Source organism: Diorhabda carinulata, chromosome 1, assembly GCF_026250575.1.
Source record: "Diorhabda carinulata isolate Delta chromosome 1, icDioCari1.1, whole genome shotgun sequence".
NCBI classification, from domain to species: Eukaryota; Metazoa; Arthropoda; class Insecta; order Coleoptera; family Chrysomelidae; genus Diorhabda; species Diorhabda carinulata.
Genome location: NC_079460.1, coordinates 5,003,334 through 5,021,613, shown reverse-complemented (window position 1 = coordinate 5,021,613; position 18,280 = coordinate 5,003,334). Strand labels below are relative to the sequence as shown.

The following is an 18,280-nucleotide window of genomic DNA, read 5'->3' as shown; positions in this document are numbered from 1 at the left end:
TTTGTGATTCAGTTTTCGGTGGATTTATTGAAAAAATTGATTCAATTTTTAATGGATTCATTAAAAAAATTTATACAATTTTCAATGAACTCATTGACTAATTTGATTCAATTTTCGATGAACTTATCAAAATCGATACAATTTTGGTTTATTAACAAATTCGATTTAATTTTTAATGAACTCATCATAAAAATCGATTTAATTTCATTAACATTGAAAAAGTTTTCGATGAATTCGTGAAAAAATCGATAGATTTTTCGATAAATTCATCGAAATCGATACAATTTTCAATGAACTCGCTAGAAAAATGAAAAGAATATTCAATGAAATCAGTAACAAATTCAATTCAATATTTGATGATTTTATTAAGAAAAAAATTTCGATGAATTCATTGATAAAATCGATTCATTTCCAATGAACGCATTGGAATCAAAAAAATTTTCGATGTATTCATAATAAATCGATAAGTCTCCGATAAATTCATGGAAATCGATACATTAGATAAATTAATAGAATAATAATTGTAATCATTAAGAAATTCAATTCCAATTTTCGATGAATTCATTAAAATTGAAACAATTGTTGATGAACTCATTGAGAAAATTTATTAAATTTCAAATGAATTCATTAAAATCGAACCAACATTCAATGAATTCATTAAAAAAATTCAATCGAATATTTAATGAAATCATCAAAAATTGTATTTTTCTGTTATACAAAGGTTCGATAAAAAATATTAAAATCTAATCAATTACAATTCTGATACGATTAGCAGTTTTCCAGATTCAAATAGTACAAGGTGGACTAATAAACAACTGTCCAATAAATGTTTTTTGGTGGCGGACGTTATTTTTTCTTTATCGGATTAAAAAATTCACTCATGGGAGCAAACTTTTTGTCATTTTCCGTTCGCGTCGACAATCTCGAAGGATTCCCCACAACTCGGACAAATTTCTCTATGGTGTATGGACAGACGAGTATGCGGCTTCTTCCATGAAACGAAACACACGAATTCAGCTCTACCGCGAACGCTAGCTCCATCCATCGACCCGCTCTGTAACTAAGTTAACAATAAATTAAAACATCTTATAAAAAATTTAAATTAGCTAATAAGCACATTCATTAGACGCTTCTTCACTAGGAAACTCCCTTTTGTCACTCCATTCATAGATTAAAGACGCTGGTGATGAAATCTGGAGAATAGGATGGCTACGAACAAAAATTACCATGTAATTCTTACGGTGATCAAAAATGTGTCACAAATCTTCCATATTATATTTCTTGGCTATACTTTTAGAAACCGTAGAATCCATTTATCGAGGTCCCAGATGGTGTAGAAATTACTAATTACGATTGTACCATTTAATCAAATTGATATATTGAAATATATGAATTGAAATATATTGATGTTAAGCAGAAAAAGGAAAAGAACCATTTTCTAGCTTAGTTTATGTTTGGTTTTATTTAAACTCGATCAGGTTAGGTTTAGTTCAGCTTCGAGTAGGTTAATTTACTTTAGCTTCGAGTAGGTTAGGTTCACTTTAGCTTCGAGTAGGTTAGGTTTAATTTAAATTCGATCGGGTTAGATTTACTTTAGCTTCGAGTAGGTTAGAATTACTTTAGCTTTAGTTTGGTTTACTTCAACTTAGTTTAGATTAGGTTTGATTTAAAATCGATCAGGTTGGGTTTACTTTAGCTTATGTTAAATTAGGTTTACTTTACTTTAGCTTAGGTTCGGTTTACTTTACTTTAGCTTAGTATAGGTTCTGCTTAATTTAAATTCGATCAGATTAGATTTACTTTCGCTTCGAGTAGGTTAGGTTATATTAATTACCTAATATTTCACGAAAAAAATAGCGGTAGCGTTGTTAGGTCGTCGCATTGTAGTTAAATGGTCGCGGGTTCAAGTCTGAACTAGGAAATTTGCAATTTTGCTCTAAACACCTTGTCAAATTGACATTTTAATTTCAATTAATTTCCTCATAAAATTATTTGTGACTTAATTTCAAATTCTTTTGAAATTAAATGAAACAATACAATTTATTCTTCGAAATTTACATTAAAAAAAATTTAAATTCAATATACCGTATAAGATCTATTCAAAATTTTTGTCAAACTTTCTTACAGTGTGTCCCGAGATTAATAACATGATTATAAAATTGTTTGAAACGTTTTTGATGTAACAAGGAAAAGTTACCTCATTAATCAAAAAGGCACTAACTTAACTATGGACTGTGTATCGGGTGGACAACTAAGAACGGCCATCGGACATGTCTTAGGAACAGATTATATTACAGCTGCAGGGGAAAAAAATTATAATAAAAGTGACCCTGAGCTATAGTCGACGGCCATTCTTAGTTGTCCACTCTATACTTTTATGGGATAAGTTTATGAATAAGCAAAAAAATAACAAGCATTAATGAAATTTTATTATGGAATGTACACAACTTTACAAAAAATAACGTAAAAAAATAAATAAATTATATACATGAAATTGATCAAATTCAAGCAACAATGTTAAGCATACAAAGAAGGAAAAATCAGCAGGAAATTCGAAATTCTTGATTAAATATTCAATAGAAAAACGCTTTCCCTCTAGGGAATTGAAAAAGAATATTCATTCTAATCAAAGTTTGTTACAAACATTTTCAGCCGATTTTCCCGAGAAACAAAAATTGACATCTTATGAAAAATGTAAAAGAAGAAAATGAAGCTTACACAAAAAAATGAGGATAACGATTTTTTTTGTTTGTATAATTGTGCTGAAAAGATTACATGAAATTTCGAAAAAATTCACAGATAACAATTTTTTCGCGGTAAATTTCCCAGTATTTATTATATGTTTATAGATTTTAAGAAGGCTGTAAAGCTAGTCAAAATGACATAAGACATTTGATTGTTGCTTTTTTAATCTGTTGTTGGACAACATTTCCGAAGATTGCAATATAGACTTATTTAGCACCATAAACAGCAAATAATTTCGTATGAAGACGATTTAGCTCTAAAAACCAGAACCAAGAGAGAAATGGAAAAAGCATTACATAACTATAAAGAAAATTATGGATTAAGAATAAACCAAGAAAAAATAAAGTATATGGTGGGGAAATTTTGACAATTTGAATAAGAAAAAAAATCTTAGCTAAATGTGGTTGAAACGAATATCACCGGGCACTACATTCCCCCAATGCTAATATCCCCCAGACCAGAAAGAGAATGAAACCGGAACTAATGTATGGTGCCCCTTTCGGATTCATTTTCGATAAAAATAATATTGGATTGATAGAGAGTTGTGCCATTTTCCACACACGCGAAGTCCAGATTTGATAAACGAAGCGAGGAAAATTAATTCGAACCAGAATTATAACTAAACAAAGTTCTTAATTTTGTCACTGACTGATTAATCGACAACTATAAGGCACTTCTAATAAATATAGAAGCTATATACCTGGTGTGGTAATGTGTGTGAAAGTGAGGTTATAATAAATAACCGCGGCGCGCACACTTGTGAATACCAGCAACCACAGAACATACCCAATAAGAAGATCGACTTGCATGTAAATTTCGGCAACACGAATTTAGTTTCGCCATTTACCAATCGTGGGGTTAGTGTAATAAAAATGTGTCATTACTGTCAATGTCAATTTTCAAGTTAAATAATTATTTGCTTAAATTTCCTAGACGCTTTCCTGATGTGTGTTCTAAATGTGAAATATGGAAAAATACTTATCATTATATATAGAACATAACCTAATAGATTGAATAAATGATATTTACTTTTTATACCTTGTAAAAATTGATAAAAACAGTATGAAAACGGCCTTTTTCCACGGATTCCCTCCCTTAACATGAAAATATCAGAAAAACAGCATGAAAACGTCTGTTCATACATATTTCCCCCCTTAACACGAAAATATCAGGAAAACGTCTTTTTACAGGTATTTATCCCCTTAACATAAAAATATCAGGAAAACAGCATAAAAACTTCTTTTCCTATATATTTTCCCCCTTAGCACAACAAATCAGGAAAACGTCTTTTTACACGTATTTACCTCATTCACACGAAAATATCTGTGATAGATAATTTTTTAAGCTCAGTCAGTCAGTTAGTTTTAAGTCAGCTGATCACATTTATCCACCAGTCCGCCAGGGTGGAAAGAATCTAAGGATCATAGCTCTTAAAAGATTTTGATTGAATATTTAAGAATATAAATTACGATTTTATGAGCCTTATTGTGAGAAAATCAAATGATAAATCAGCCAAGTTTGGATTAAACATGACGGTCACACTGTCAGGTACAACGCCATCTATCATGAAAAAACAAAATTATTTCCTCCCCCCAATCTATTAATCCATGAATTATTCGTAATTCCATTGATGTTTATATTAAATTATTTCAAGCAAAAGCAAATTTCGAAATCTATTTATACTATACAGGATGATTCTTTTTACAGACAGAATTGAGATATGAAAATTTGACGTATTGAATTTTAAACATGCCTAAAGTATCTCAAATATTACCAAATACAGAATATTATAAAAATCATATCAAGCGATCCTTGCATATATATATACAGGGTCCCTAAATTCGATTGCCCATTTATGTACACAAACGCATCCTTTCCAAGATACAGGGTATTGAAGTTTTAAAAATAAAACGATAATTTGTGCTAGAATTTTTCGAGAAAAAATATCATTTTGTGACCTGCTCTTGTGATCTATTCATAAATTTGAAATTTATCGACAAAAAAACGTTTCATTTTTAAAACTTCAACCCTGTATCTTGGAAAGGATGCGTTCACGGTTCCCTATCCCGATAGCCATAATTCGACCCTAGAATTTCCCCTAGAGCGTTGGCAGTCGAATTTAAGGACAGGATATATCAAAATAAACGATTCCTACTATTCACCTTTGAAATAATCTCGAAAATGCATTCTTCCGTTCTTCAAAGGAGAAAACAACTACTTTCCTGGCTAATACCTCGACGAATATTGAATTACAACTTACGTGATGTCAATTGACCTCTTTGTCGACATTAACATCGCAATTGCAATGAAAGTTTGTAACTACTGACTAGTTTCGACGTTATTATGTCTCATCGGAGTGGTTTAACAACCCTTGAGAGGGCTTGAGACCCGAACTGAAGACAAAGATTTCTTCCTGACAAGTGGTTCGAAGTTGAAAGTGAGGATGGCGCCAGTTAGCATTTGTTAACTACATGTACCAAACAGCGACACTCTTTGACGTTTTCTTTAGTTCGGGCTTTCTCAAGAGTTGTTAAACCACTTTGATGAGAAGTAATACCGTCGAACTTACCACGTAAGTTGTAATTCAATATTCGTCGAGGTATTAGCCAGGAAAATAGTTGTTTTCTCCTTTGAAGAACGGCAGAATATATTTTCGAAATTATTTCAGAGGTTAAAAATACCATTGGACTCTATATATATATATATATATATATATATATATATATATATATATATATATATATATATATATATATATATATATATAGCATAGTTTTTGTACACAAATAAGTCCTAAACTACAGTTTCACGACGCTATCAGGAACAACTTTTGATTGATAAGCGAGTGTCGGTGCGACTAGTCATCGACAATCCGTTCACGTTTGTATACGTTCTAGATCTCACCTTGACTCTTCGTCGAGGTCTGATGTTAAACAAACCGTAGACCACTGGGTTCATGCAGGAATTTGTGCAGGCGAATAGGAAGAGTCCTTTTTTGATTCTTTCGTCCACTGCATCAGCGGATTCTTTATCATACCAATACCTATAACAATCGAAATTTTATTATACAGTGCTTTTCAGATAAAAGTATCCACCTTTAATAACTTTTGTAATAATGGTATTTAGAAAAAATCCAAAAACACGTCAATTTATGTTGGAAGGGGCAAGCATTATGGCTTATTTAAACTTACTGGAAAAGCCACCCCCTCACCCCTAGCAGCATCCCCTTTATTTTTTTAAATTACTTTTCATATTTTTTATGTAAAATTTGGATACTCCTCTTTGAGCTGATTTCAAAAATGTATAATACTTGTAGGTTAAAGTGGTTAGTTTATGAGATAAACAATTTTTCTTTTAAGAGCACAAATTTTACTTATTATTTACTTTCACCTTATTTGCCTGTACTAAAATGGGTTGTACAACAGTTCAAACTCTTTAATCTTTTTAACTGTGCTATTTATTCTACTTAAAAAATCCAAACAACAAAAAACTCTACTTTTTATTAAAGTTTGACATTGTCAACTAGAATTTGTAGTCACTATTGATAGTGTAATTTGATACATTATTTATATTGTTTCTCTGAAATGGTTTACTCTTTGCAAGAAATAATTGAAATTGTAGGTTTATACTACCAAAATAATAATTGTGCAAAAGCTGCTGCTAGAATATTTAACGAATTACATGACGGAAGACATGCAACTCATAAGTATGTAATTCAACTGATGGAGAAATTTACCACAACAGGGTCTGTTTGCAATAAAGTGCATAAGCGAGAGGGACTCGTAAATAACGAAGCAATCCAAGTGGCAATTTTAGGGCAAGTCAGCTTAGAGGCTCAACAACCCCAATCGTTGTCAATAATAAGTAGAGCGTTCGGTGTTTCATCTTCTACAGTTTTCCGAGTTCTACATAAATTCAAGTACCACCCATACAAAGTTAAGTTGGTGCACGAGTTGAATGAAGATGATTTTGATCGTCGTCTAGAGTTTTGCGAATCAATGACGCAAATTATCAATAACAATCCACAATTGTTAAACAATATTTGCTTTTCTGATGAATGCTCATGGTCATTAAATGGCTTAGTAAGTAGGCATAATTGTAGATATTGGGCTGAAAGTGATCCACATATTATGCGTGAATTCCATACACAACATCCCCAAAAGTTAAACGTTTGGTGTGGTATCCTAGGTGACCACATTGTCGGACCTTTCTTCATCAACAGAAATTTAAATGGTGAATCATATCTTGAGTTACTCAGGGAAGGGGTTGACCCACGTATTACAACAATAATAGAAAATGATGATAACCTTTCCGAAGATTTACTGGTATTTCAACAAGACGGAGCTCCCCCACACTATGCTATGCCTGTCCGACAATTTTTAAACGAAACATTCCCCGCTCGTTGGATAGGTAGAAGGGGGCAGATGATGGAGTGGCCACCTAGGTCACCGGATTTAACACCCCTAGACTTCTTTTTATGGGGGTATTTAAAAACAAAAGTTTATGCTACCCAACCAGAATCTCTGGATGATTTACGAGAGAGGATAGAAAATGAATGTCGACAATTAAATCAGTCAGAGAGGCATTTCAAAATAGATTATACCATTGTATGGAAGTGAATGGTACTCATTTTGAACAATTATTGTAACTTCATAATAAATAGCACAGTTAAAAAGATTAAAGAGTTTGAACTGTTGTACAATCCATTTTAGTACAGGCAAATAAGGTGAAAGTAAATAATAAGTAAAATTTGTGCTCTTAAAAGAAAAATTGTTTATCTCATAAACTAAGCACTTTAACCTACAAGTATTATACATTTTTGAAATCAGCTCAAAGAGGAGTATCCAAATTTTACATAAAAAATATGAAAAGTAATTTAAAAAAATAAAGGGGATGCTGCTAGGGGTGAGGGAGTGGCTTTTCCAGTAAGTTTAAATAAGCCATAATGCTTGCCCCTTCCAACATAAATTGACGTGTTTTTGGATTTTTTCTAAATACCATTATTACAAAAGTTATTAAAGGTGGATACTTTTATCTGAAAAGCACTGTATATAATATTCTTCACTGAAACTTCGGCCATTTTAACATGAGGTTATTTAAAAACCAAGACATGTGGAGAGTTGTCTAGGAACTAACGGTTTTAAACTGACACCTTAAACCAATAGAAAGGATTTTTGGTATATGAGCAGTTTCCGCACGCGAATGGTATCATTAGATCCAAGTATCAACCACTCAGAATACTAGAGATTTGTTCCAATCTGCTAACCTGGACCGTTTTTGGAACAAGCATCGACAAGACCGTACCGGAAACGGTTCACAAACGAACGAACCTTATACGACCGTGACGCTCGACTAAAGCAGTGCACAAAATGAACGGGAGATGACGCTGGTTCGCTAATAAACATAACCTTAAAATGGCATGTTTATAAGGAAATTTGTACGGTGATCAACGATTTTGAATTGGAATATAGATTAATGAACCTATTGAGCAGAGACTTAACGAAACAATCAACAAGAAAACCGGATTGTCGATTAGATCAAGAAGTTAATCGCCAGCTCTGATGGTGTGCAGAAATTTGCAGGGAGGAATTGGGGTAGTAGCCCTAAGGTGGTTGTATATGGCATTTGTGAGATTAATAATCACATATGGGGCAGTGGTTTGGGGTACTACAACTATCTTGAATACCACGAGGAAGCAATCTCTAAAAGGTACATACATTGGCTCTCATTTGTGCAGTTGGGGTCATGGAATCTTGTCCAACGGCTATACTAGAAGTGATTCTAAATCTAGTTTTTGAAAGCGTGGTATAAAAAACATCACTTAGAATGTTCAGAGATGGAATCACCGAAGAAAAACCGTTCTTAAACAATGACCAAAAAGTGAAGGAAAAAAATAATTCGAACTGTCAAAGGTGTTTCCAGAATCGGGGAGCGGATTTACAAATATCAAAAACGAATCGAAAAAACATGTAGATACCTTTTTTGTGATAATTTTCGCGATCTAAATACTCGAAATTTTCAATTATTTCCACGTTATTGACGGAATACTATTTCTTACAGTTTTTCCGATGGTTTTTCCAATTTTCCACGGCCGCTCGCTTCTTTAAAGTACTCTGTGTCAATAAACATCAGATTTTTAGAAATACGTCAGAAATTTTTAGCATTTTTGGAGAAACGTTACGGTCTTTTGAAAAACGTCTGATTTTTTTTAGTAACGTTTTAGTAAAATTTTGGCTACAGCGCCTGGACTAAAACACGCAGCTAAGATCGTACCTTCGCTCAAATAGTGTCATAAGTCAAAAAATTAAAAGAATTCTCTATTGTTATACGTTGGTGGTGGAAAACTTGAAAATTCTAAGTAAAATAATGTTACTTTGTCAGTTTTTGATATATCATCAAAAAACTGAAAAACGAAGTTGAAATGAATATCAAATGCTCATTATTCGATAGTTTGTTTTTTGACTTATGACACTGTTTCACGGAGGTGTGATCAAAACTTTCAACGAAATTTCCAATAATCTCAACGTAATATAACCAAAAAAATTTCGACGGAAAACACCAAAAACTTTAGGAAAAAAACGTTGCCAAAATGTCAAATAGAAATTAAAAAAAAAAAAAAACATCATTGAATTCGTAGCGAATAAACATCAAAAAAGTTGGAATTTTTGGAATCGTTAATGATTTTCACACTGAACACACTGTATAAACTACCACTAGACCAACACTCACAATTACACTATCTGACACGCGTTTCGATAACCAAGTTATCGTCTTCAGGGGCAGTTTACGTTCAGTTTCTGAAGATGATAACTTGGTTATCGAAACGCGCGTCAGACAGTGTAATTGGTGTAGTGGTGGTCCAAACAGTGTGTTCAGTATCAAAATTCTGAACGAAAAAAATTTGATTGAACGAATATTTTACCAAAAATCATGAAAAGCTTCCAAGGAAAAGAAAGATAAAAACCACTTATTCACTTATTAGAAAAAGTTTGAAGATTTTCAATGAAAAATCCCAAGAATTCCAACGAAAATACTAACAACTGTGAAAAACCACTAGAAACTTTAACGGAAAACTTGTAAGAAATTCAACGGAAAAAATCACCATGAGAGCCAATAAAAATTTTCTGAAACCAAAATAACGAAAGATCAACACAAAAATTCAATAATCTGAAAATATTAGAAATGAACAAATTCCAAATTTATCAAATTCTGCTAATATTTTGTCATGAAATTAAATGGAGTTTCCTGCGGAAGTTTTTCCACTTGATATAACTCGAAAAGACAAACATGGATAAAAACTAATTATTGTGGCCAAAAGCACATTACATATAAGGAAAAAATAACACGTGACATTTAATTAAACTGAGATATATTGGATATTATTCCAATAAACAGGGTGAATCAAAAAAAGACCATCACGTTTCTAAGATACATAGAAAACTGAAATATACTTGAAGTTTGCACAGGAAAAATTGTTTTATTCAAGATAATATTGTTTTTGTTTCAAGATAATGTGTTTTATAAACCTGTAAAAGGCGTTTGACCGTATACCTTCTATACTACAGGCAAATTCCATATAACATCATAAAAACCATTGAAAACATTTATCAGATAAACAAAATACCGGCCAAAATTAATAGCGAAGAACTTCCTGTAAAAAATGGTATTCGACAAGGATATACTCTTGGCCCCGTATTGTTCAACATAGTTATGCATGAAGACGTCAAGATCCTATGCTATGTCGATGTTGCATAAATTCTGATTGCAAAAAAACGAAGATGATCTACAGAGATTACTATTCAAATTCAACCCAACGGCAAAAAGTTTGAAAATGAAAATATCTGCACCAAAAACGAAATGCATGACCACCTCGGAAACACCTAGAAGATGCAAATTGGTTGTTTACGAGGAAAAACGTTACATCAAAGAAAGAAGAAGAAGATAATATTGAATACTGATGTCGTTTTGAACGTTTTTTACGGCGCAAACTTCAAATATTTTCCTAAATATCCTAAGGACCGGATCACCTTTTTTTGAAACACAAAACAAATATGTCAAATACAAATTTTTAATAGTTCATTTTGAAATACCCCGGTAGGTGAACGATAGATTATAGATTCTATAGAATTCCGTTTAAACAATACACTATGTAAATTGTGAGGATCTACACTACATCTTATTATTAACATTCATTTAAATATTTCCCGTTTGAATTGCCTGACCCATATTCCTTAACAAAAACACGATTTCTGAAACAATCAAAGCATCACGGTCGTTTATGTTGAGCGAAACAAGCAGACAGACGATTTGTCTTCTAGTTTTTCAATTCGAGCCCAAACCGCCATTAGAATTTTAAACCGAGCAGTTGTCAGAACTTCCCCTAATAGTGCAGTCATTGATGCGTTATTTTTGCATGAAATTTCGGAATCAGGCTCGTCCTACCCTCAACTTCAAAAATGAAAATGATCTGAACTCCGCACCCACCCTGGGGGTGGTTGCTACCCCTTCCGGGGGTGTAATTTTTTTTTTCAAAATGACCCCGGATATCGATAGGAGGCCCAATTTTGAGAAAAAAATGTTTTATGAAGTTTTTCAAAAAACCCAATACTTTTCAAGTTATTATCAATTAAAAATTCGACATTTTTTCACGTTTCTCATCGATTTTTTGCAAATATCCCCAAAAATATGCATTTTAATGAAAATTTTATCATAAACATTATAGCAGATAAAAAACTGAACAAGCGAGATATTGAAGATCAAATTCGTTTTTTATTTTATCTGAAATTTAATCAATGTATTCAACGCCATCTAGCGGCGAGGAAATCCATTTTATGGATTCTAATGAAATAGGGTTTTTTAGTGCTTGAGATTAGCTTTAAAATAAGCACTATTAAAAATCTTTTGCACGTAAAATGAGTGAGCTGTAATGCTTTTAAATCTTTTAAATCGAAGTGCCATTTCCACCAAAATTGAAATTAATCGTATTCCGTCTAGAACTTAACTTTAATATAAAGAGTTTGATGGATTCTAGCAGTTTGGATACTTCAGGACACATATTTTTCAAAAAAATTTTGAAATTCTTAAAAAAAAAGTATAATGATGAAAAGTTTAGGTCCTTTTTTCTGACAAAAAATTTGATTTTTGTTTTTTCTTTCACACAAAAATTTACGGAGATTTGATTGTTTAAAGATCGCGCTGCAGTGCAATGACAGTCTCTCTCGAACCCTTTAACCCTTCACCGTTTTATAATGGAAGATTTTTCACTATATATTGTAATGAAAAAAGTGTAGTTCTTTTAATTACCTTTAAAATAGTTTTTTATAAGTTGTGATAGCATAAGAATTGAAGAAGTTATGGTTCAAAAACTAATCGTATTTTTTTCTAAAAGAAATTTTTTATTAAGTGGTTGTTTTTAAGGGTCGAATGGGGGTTGAACATTCGATAATTAAGATAGATAACATAAAATATTATTTTCTCTACACTTAAATCCTTTTATGTCATACCAAAGTGATTTTTTCAATTTAGGGGTTGTTTTCAAGTGTTGTCAGGTTTTTAAGGGGTTGAAAATGATTTTATTATGAGTTAATTGTGTTAAAAAACACTTTACAATTTTAGCCCTTAATATTAAAGACGTTTTCTAGCGATAAAATGACTCAATGTAAATTTTTCTATTAAGGGGTTAACCCTTAAAAATAATAAGAGGAGCTTAGATCATTCTCATTTTTCAAGTTAAGGGTAAGATGAGACTAATTCCAAATTTTCATGCAAATCGCTTCACAGTAAAAAAGCCCAATTCTAACTCATCTAACATACTTAAAATTTTACAAATCACCCTGTAAATTAATAAAGAGGATGAGTTAATACTTTTTACCAGCCACGTGATATCCTCCCTAAGAGATTCTACACATGGTAGAAGTATCTTATGGCTCACTTTCCCACTCTCTATACGATCGTTGCTTGGGAGAAAAAAATCTGTAAACCTCCTAATATTTCTGGTTATGACTGAAATTAGTTCAAACTTTGTTATTTACAGTATTCTGTTTATAAAGATGACACCCCTTGTATTATTACATATCTTGATGTATCTATCAGCATTCCACTACCTGATTTATCAATCTTTATACGATACATTTGATGGTGATCCTCCTTTTCCTCGATTTTCTTCTTAAGTAACTAGCAACGGCATATCAAGGAAACTTTTGCAGGTTTTCGCAGTTTTTCTATAAATCATAAATATAAATTCGTTCATAAGCTAACTGGCCGACCATAGAAAATAATGCATCGTGGTGGTCGACCAAATTAGATGACGACTCCAGAAATGTTCAAGAAAACCCACAAATAAACCTGAATTTATGCGCCATTTCATATTTATGGATGAAACGTGGATCCAGCACTTACACAACTGGAACAAAACAATCAAAACAATGAATTGAAAAGAGAGAATGGAAAAGAGAGAAGGCAAAGACCGTTTTATCTTCAGACAAGGTCATGGAGTCGGTTTTTTGGGATGGGCGTGGGATAATTTTCATCAACTATCTTGGAAAAGGAGAAATTATCAACGGCGAGTATTATGTAATGTTTGAGCCAGGAAATCAAGCAAATTGGCCGCATTTGGCTATAAGAAGAGTGTTGTTTTATCAAGACAATGCACCAGCTCATCCATCCGTTATTGCAATGACCAAAATTAATGAATTAAAGTTTGAATTGCCACCTCATGCCATTCACCAGATTTTGCCTCCTTGGAAAAAATGAATTGGTTGTCAAAGATTTTTTGAGAAACTTGACGATTCTTATTATAAAAAGGGTATTGAACTTATTGAACATCGCTGGGAAAAGTAAATGGAGCTAAAAGTAGAATACGTTGAAAAAAAAATATATTTTTTTCCAAAATTTCCAAAGTTTTTTTTGTTGGGTCGGGTACCAAATCCCAGTTGGAATCTTCGGAACCGTTGAAACAAGTTATCGTCTTCAGAAACTGAAGACTCTAGTCCCTGAAGACGATAACTTGGTTATTGAAACTCGCGTCAGAGAGTTTGTTTAGTTTGAAGTCCTTTTATCTAACAAAAATTAATCCAAAGAGTTTTTTCTTTCTCTAGAAAGGTTTTCGTCTAATATATGTGAAGTTCAGCGATTGTCTGTTGACGTTTTGCCAACACGAGAGGTTACCATCTCCAGAAGTTGCGATCTTCTAGTTACTGAAGATCTCGTGTTAGCAAAACGTCAACTGACGACCGCCGAACACACCAAAAACCGTACATTTCACATTTTTCCGAAATTATTACTTAGTTTTCATAGTACAATTGGTAATATATATATATATATATATATATATATATATATATATATTGCTTCACGCAGGTCTTTTAGACCCATAACATGGAAGTGATTCCCTTCCACTCTATCATATCTTTTTGCTTTCGATTTCCTAAATTCCTCTCTCTTTTGGGTCTTCCAATACCTCTGCGTACCATCTTTTCCTTGGTCTCCCTATTTTTTCTTCTTCTTGTTAGTTCTATGTCCATCATCAAGTATTTTTCTTTTCCTTCTCTTCCTCTGCTTTGTTGAGAACCCACGTCCCTCGTCACCGTCGTCCTTGATAACCACCCCAAAATATCCATAACTTATTCTAAATTCATTGCTTTCTCTCACTGCTCTTTTCCTTTGTGGTGTTATCATTATCATTAACTTCGATTTATCTTCGTTGACTCGTAGATTCACTGTCATTTCTATGAAGATTCTGAGGGTTTCCTTAAGCTCGTTTTCCAATGTTGAAAGGATTACCACATCCTCTGCTTATACCTGTAGGTGCGTTATCCTTGGAGTTAGTGTCCCTGTTTTGTTCAAACCGATTCCACGTACTATCCATTCTATTACTACACTGAACAGCGTAATGGATAAGGGATGTTTTAGCTCAGAGTTGATCTGGAAACATTTTAATATTCTTTGATTCGCCTTTATCTTCGTTTTTGTCTATTCGAGTATCATTTTCTGGAATACTTAGATCGTTCATAATGCTGTACAAATAGTTTTTGTTCATCGCTTTTTGGAAATCTATGAAAACTGAGTAAATTGGTAGATCGTATTCATCCTCCATGATCTTATAGATCTAAGCCCTCCATATATTCTCAAGCTTTTATCTATGACGTTAGTCAAAATTTTGTAGGTTTTATCTGTAGTTTCTGCATTTCCATCATATTTGATTAATTCCGGCTCTATTTCGTCCTCATTCCTCCTTGTTTAGGCCCTGAATTATTTCTAGTATTTCCTCCCTCAGTGGTGGTAATATATTTTTGATATTATTCCAATCTTGGAGTTGCAAAATCCTTCCATTGTCCACCTTCGTTTTCTGCGATTATTGTTTCATGGAAATCCTCTTTCCATTTTGGGATGTGTTTTGCACAGAATTGGTAATAAGATTTTTTTTATATTTCGTACATGTTGCTGAAAACGTTTGGAATGAATGTTATACATGTTTCAATTCAAAAATCACATTTTTTTGAAAGAAAAATGTAGATATAGGTTATCGTTTGGAAAATTATTATTCATGTCAGCCTCGCCGGCATATGTTGCTTCGACGGGAATCCGGATCCAAAGCAATAAAAAAGTGATATTGAAAAAATTTAATCGGTAAAAAAATGAGAACAGTTGCCTGGAAAAAAAATACTTTTCGAAATATGTTGAGTATTTACAAAAAATTGTTGTTCTTGTGACTGGGAAAACGTATTTTAATTAAATAAACAAACACGACTTTCCATATTTTTGTTTCAAAAAATTAAAACGTAGAAAATAAGATTCTATTGAAGTTTTTGGAAACAGCAATATACGAGACGGGGTCAATAAGTAACTTTTTCTTAAAAAAAGCTCAAATTTCTGGATAAATATTTTTTTCAATGTAGTTTCGTTTGAGATCTATACGCATTATCCTAGATTTCCATCCTTTATCATATGTGATGAAATTATTTCATTATTAGGGCCAAATTTCTTTCCCAAGAAATTATATTTTTCTCAGTGAAATCTTGAAGCTAATAACATCAGCTTCAAAATGATATAAGATATAGCTCTCACAGTCCAGCAGTATCTATGTTAGCCCCCTTTCTATGCTTGTCTTCAATACAGTTGAGTCTCTTGCGGTAATGCCATGTTCAGTACAATAAAATTATTCTCCATAGTGCCTAAGCAGCTCCTTCCATCACACCGGACTGTACAGGCGCAGCAGAGGATGTGAATGAGTGGTTGCTCCAAGATAACAGTATGAAGTGACATGAAGAAATACTGAATACAGTAAACGCAAGAGTAGAAGAAAACGACGTGGTGCTAGAAGATAGGGCACAGAAAAGACACAAAGCTGTGAAAAAGGCGTTAAAGTATGCAGAGCAGCTGGAGGAAGCATCTTCTACGGAGCTTCCACTTCAGAGGAGACTGCGTCCAGAAAAGGACAAACAGCGAGTAAACAAAAGAAAATAACGACCTACAGTCTCTAAATTTTCTTTTAGATTCTTTAGTTTGTTCAATTCAGCTTTTTTATCCTTATGAAGGTTATTTACCTGAACCACCACTAACAGCTAACCAACAAACAAGAATTCTACCTGAAAATGGATACAAATGACGAAGCGATCATACCATTTCGACAAGAGCAGAGTCATTCAGCCACTGCGTTGAACATGAGTCAGTCTACTATTTCCAGAGAGCAAGGTACACATCTGAGAAATATGACAGATGACGTTGCAGAGTACTCAGGTCCTCATTGGTGTTCAAATCCAAGAGCTCAGAAACGCGAGGAAGTACTGAACAGTTAGAAGAAGACTTAAGGCAGCTAACCTTGAGCCAAAAAGGCTAACTAGTTGCTCCAAATTAACTCCAGCGCTTGATTTGTAAACAAGCAACAACCAAGTTGGTATATTGAAACTGGCGATGGAGCGAGGGGATTAACGGCGAACCAATTTATAGAAGAAATTTTAGGGAATACAGGACAATGCCCGTCCATATACTGTAGATTTCATACGGCAATATTTACAGAGATGTTAAAATTACCGTTGCCCGGACTTAAATCCAATCAAATCACGAAACCGGACCTCAAAATGACGCTCAATGAATTGAATTGTATTCTCTATAAATTGTGACGAATAAAAACCGATACTACTTATAAGATACTCTCTGTATATAAAAAATTACCTCAGATTTCTATATTACACTAATTTTTTGTTTGAAATAAGACACCTCCAGTTTATCGGTAAATATCACTTTGGATCGTGAAGAAGCAGCTAAAACTTTCCTCGGAAAAAAAAGTTATGGAATGAATATTCCAGACACGTCCTTCGCCATCATTGTATCCTGAGATATTTTTTGTGAGCCGCCATATTTCTTCGTATTAACGGATTAATTTATAGTGGAAAAAAAGAATGGAAAAGCGAGAAAAGGTTCATTGGTTCGAATATTTTTACAAAATAAAAATTGAAAATAGCGCCTTTCGAGGATCTATTGTTGATTTATTGTTTGAACTTTATCAGAATCCTGGAAATGAACGAGTGGACTCGTTCAAAGAATATTTAATAATTCGATCGCCTTGGTTTCTATCAAAATATTTAATGAGGTCAAGTTGTTAGTCTGAGTTGTATCATTGGGGAAGAAAATCATTAGAAGATGACGTCCGTGCGGAAGGTCTATATTAGAAAACATCACATTAGTGGAAGAAAGGAAGTGGCAGCACACCTCTGCATATCCATGAAAAGTGTTCTAAAGATCCTACATGAGCATTCTCAGCGCAAAAGCAAGGTAAAATGTGAAGTTGTGAACTATATTTGGAGCGAGGACCCAGAAAATGTGATGATGCAGCATTAAAAAAACATCGTTCTAAAAAAAGCAACCAAAAAAATGGTGGCTACATTTTGTATTCTTTCGATTGACTTACTAAGGCAGTTCCATCAAAATCGAAAACCAGCTGAGGCGTGAGCTTGATTCAATATTTTGCTTTTCACACGAATGTGACTACGTACAGATTGAACACCCACCATATATCTCTGATCTGGCACCGTGTGACTATTTGTTAGCAAATTTGAAGGACCAGTTTAGGGGTGAAAGATTCAACAGCGACGATGAAATTAAACAGGCGATGTACGAATATTTTGACTAAAGAGAAGCTTTAATCAGATGTTTTGAAAAGTGTAGGGAAAATAATTTATTCATGACTTATTTTCCTATTGACTTATAGACCGCATTAGGTTATTTAACAGTTTTGCTTTATATAACCTATTTACGTTGACTTTAAATATACGAAGGCCGTTTTTATTCAACCTCCGATCGCTCTGTGCAGACGCTAAGCGGACAGAAGAAAGCACTGTGGCGACTGCGAAGCTCTCGCACTATACATTCCGCGTCATTGTTGACATTTACTCGCCAGTCGGCGTTGTGCTACAGCCACGTAAACATATCCCCCATATTGATGCTCTCACCAAGTGTGATTCGTTTTCTACAGGCTGAAAACTCAGAAATCTATTGGGGAATGAGTCGTGTGTATGGGGAAAACTTCATGAGTGAT

At 33.3% G+C, this 18,280-nt stretch overlaps 1 protein-coding gene across 2 annotated transcripts in view; it reads right to left on the bottom strand.

The window, feature by feature from the left end:
* Positions 1-2,407: 2,407 nt before the first annotated feature.
* The window catches only part of LOC130892209 (adipokinetic hormone/corazonin-related peptide receptor variant I), a 69,765-nt gene continuing 53,892 nt past the window's right edge, over positions 2,408-18,280 (bottom strand). Inside the window, exons 7-8 of one of the 2 annotated variants that reach the window (XR_009059009.1) lie at positions 3,204-5,788; positions 2,408-3,139 (exon numbers count right to left, since the gene is read on the bottom strand). Coding sequence is in view for 1 of the 2 variants with exons in the window: in XM_057797445.1 (XP_057653428.1) it covers positions 5,563-5,788 (226 nt within the window). In the remaining variant the exon portion in view is untranslated. Of the gene's footprint in view, positions 5,789-18,280 lie in introns of both variants that reach the window. The other variant, XM_057797445.1, reaches the window with a different exon arrangement.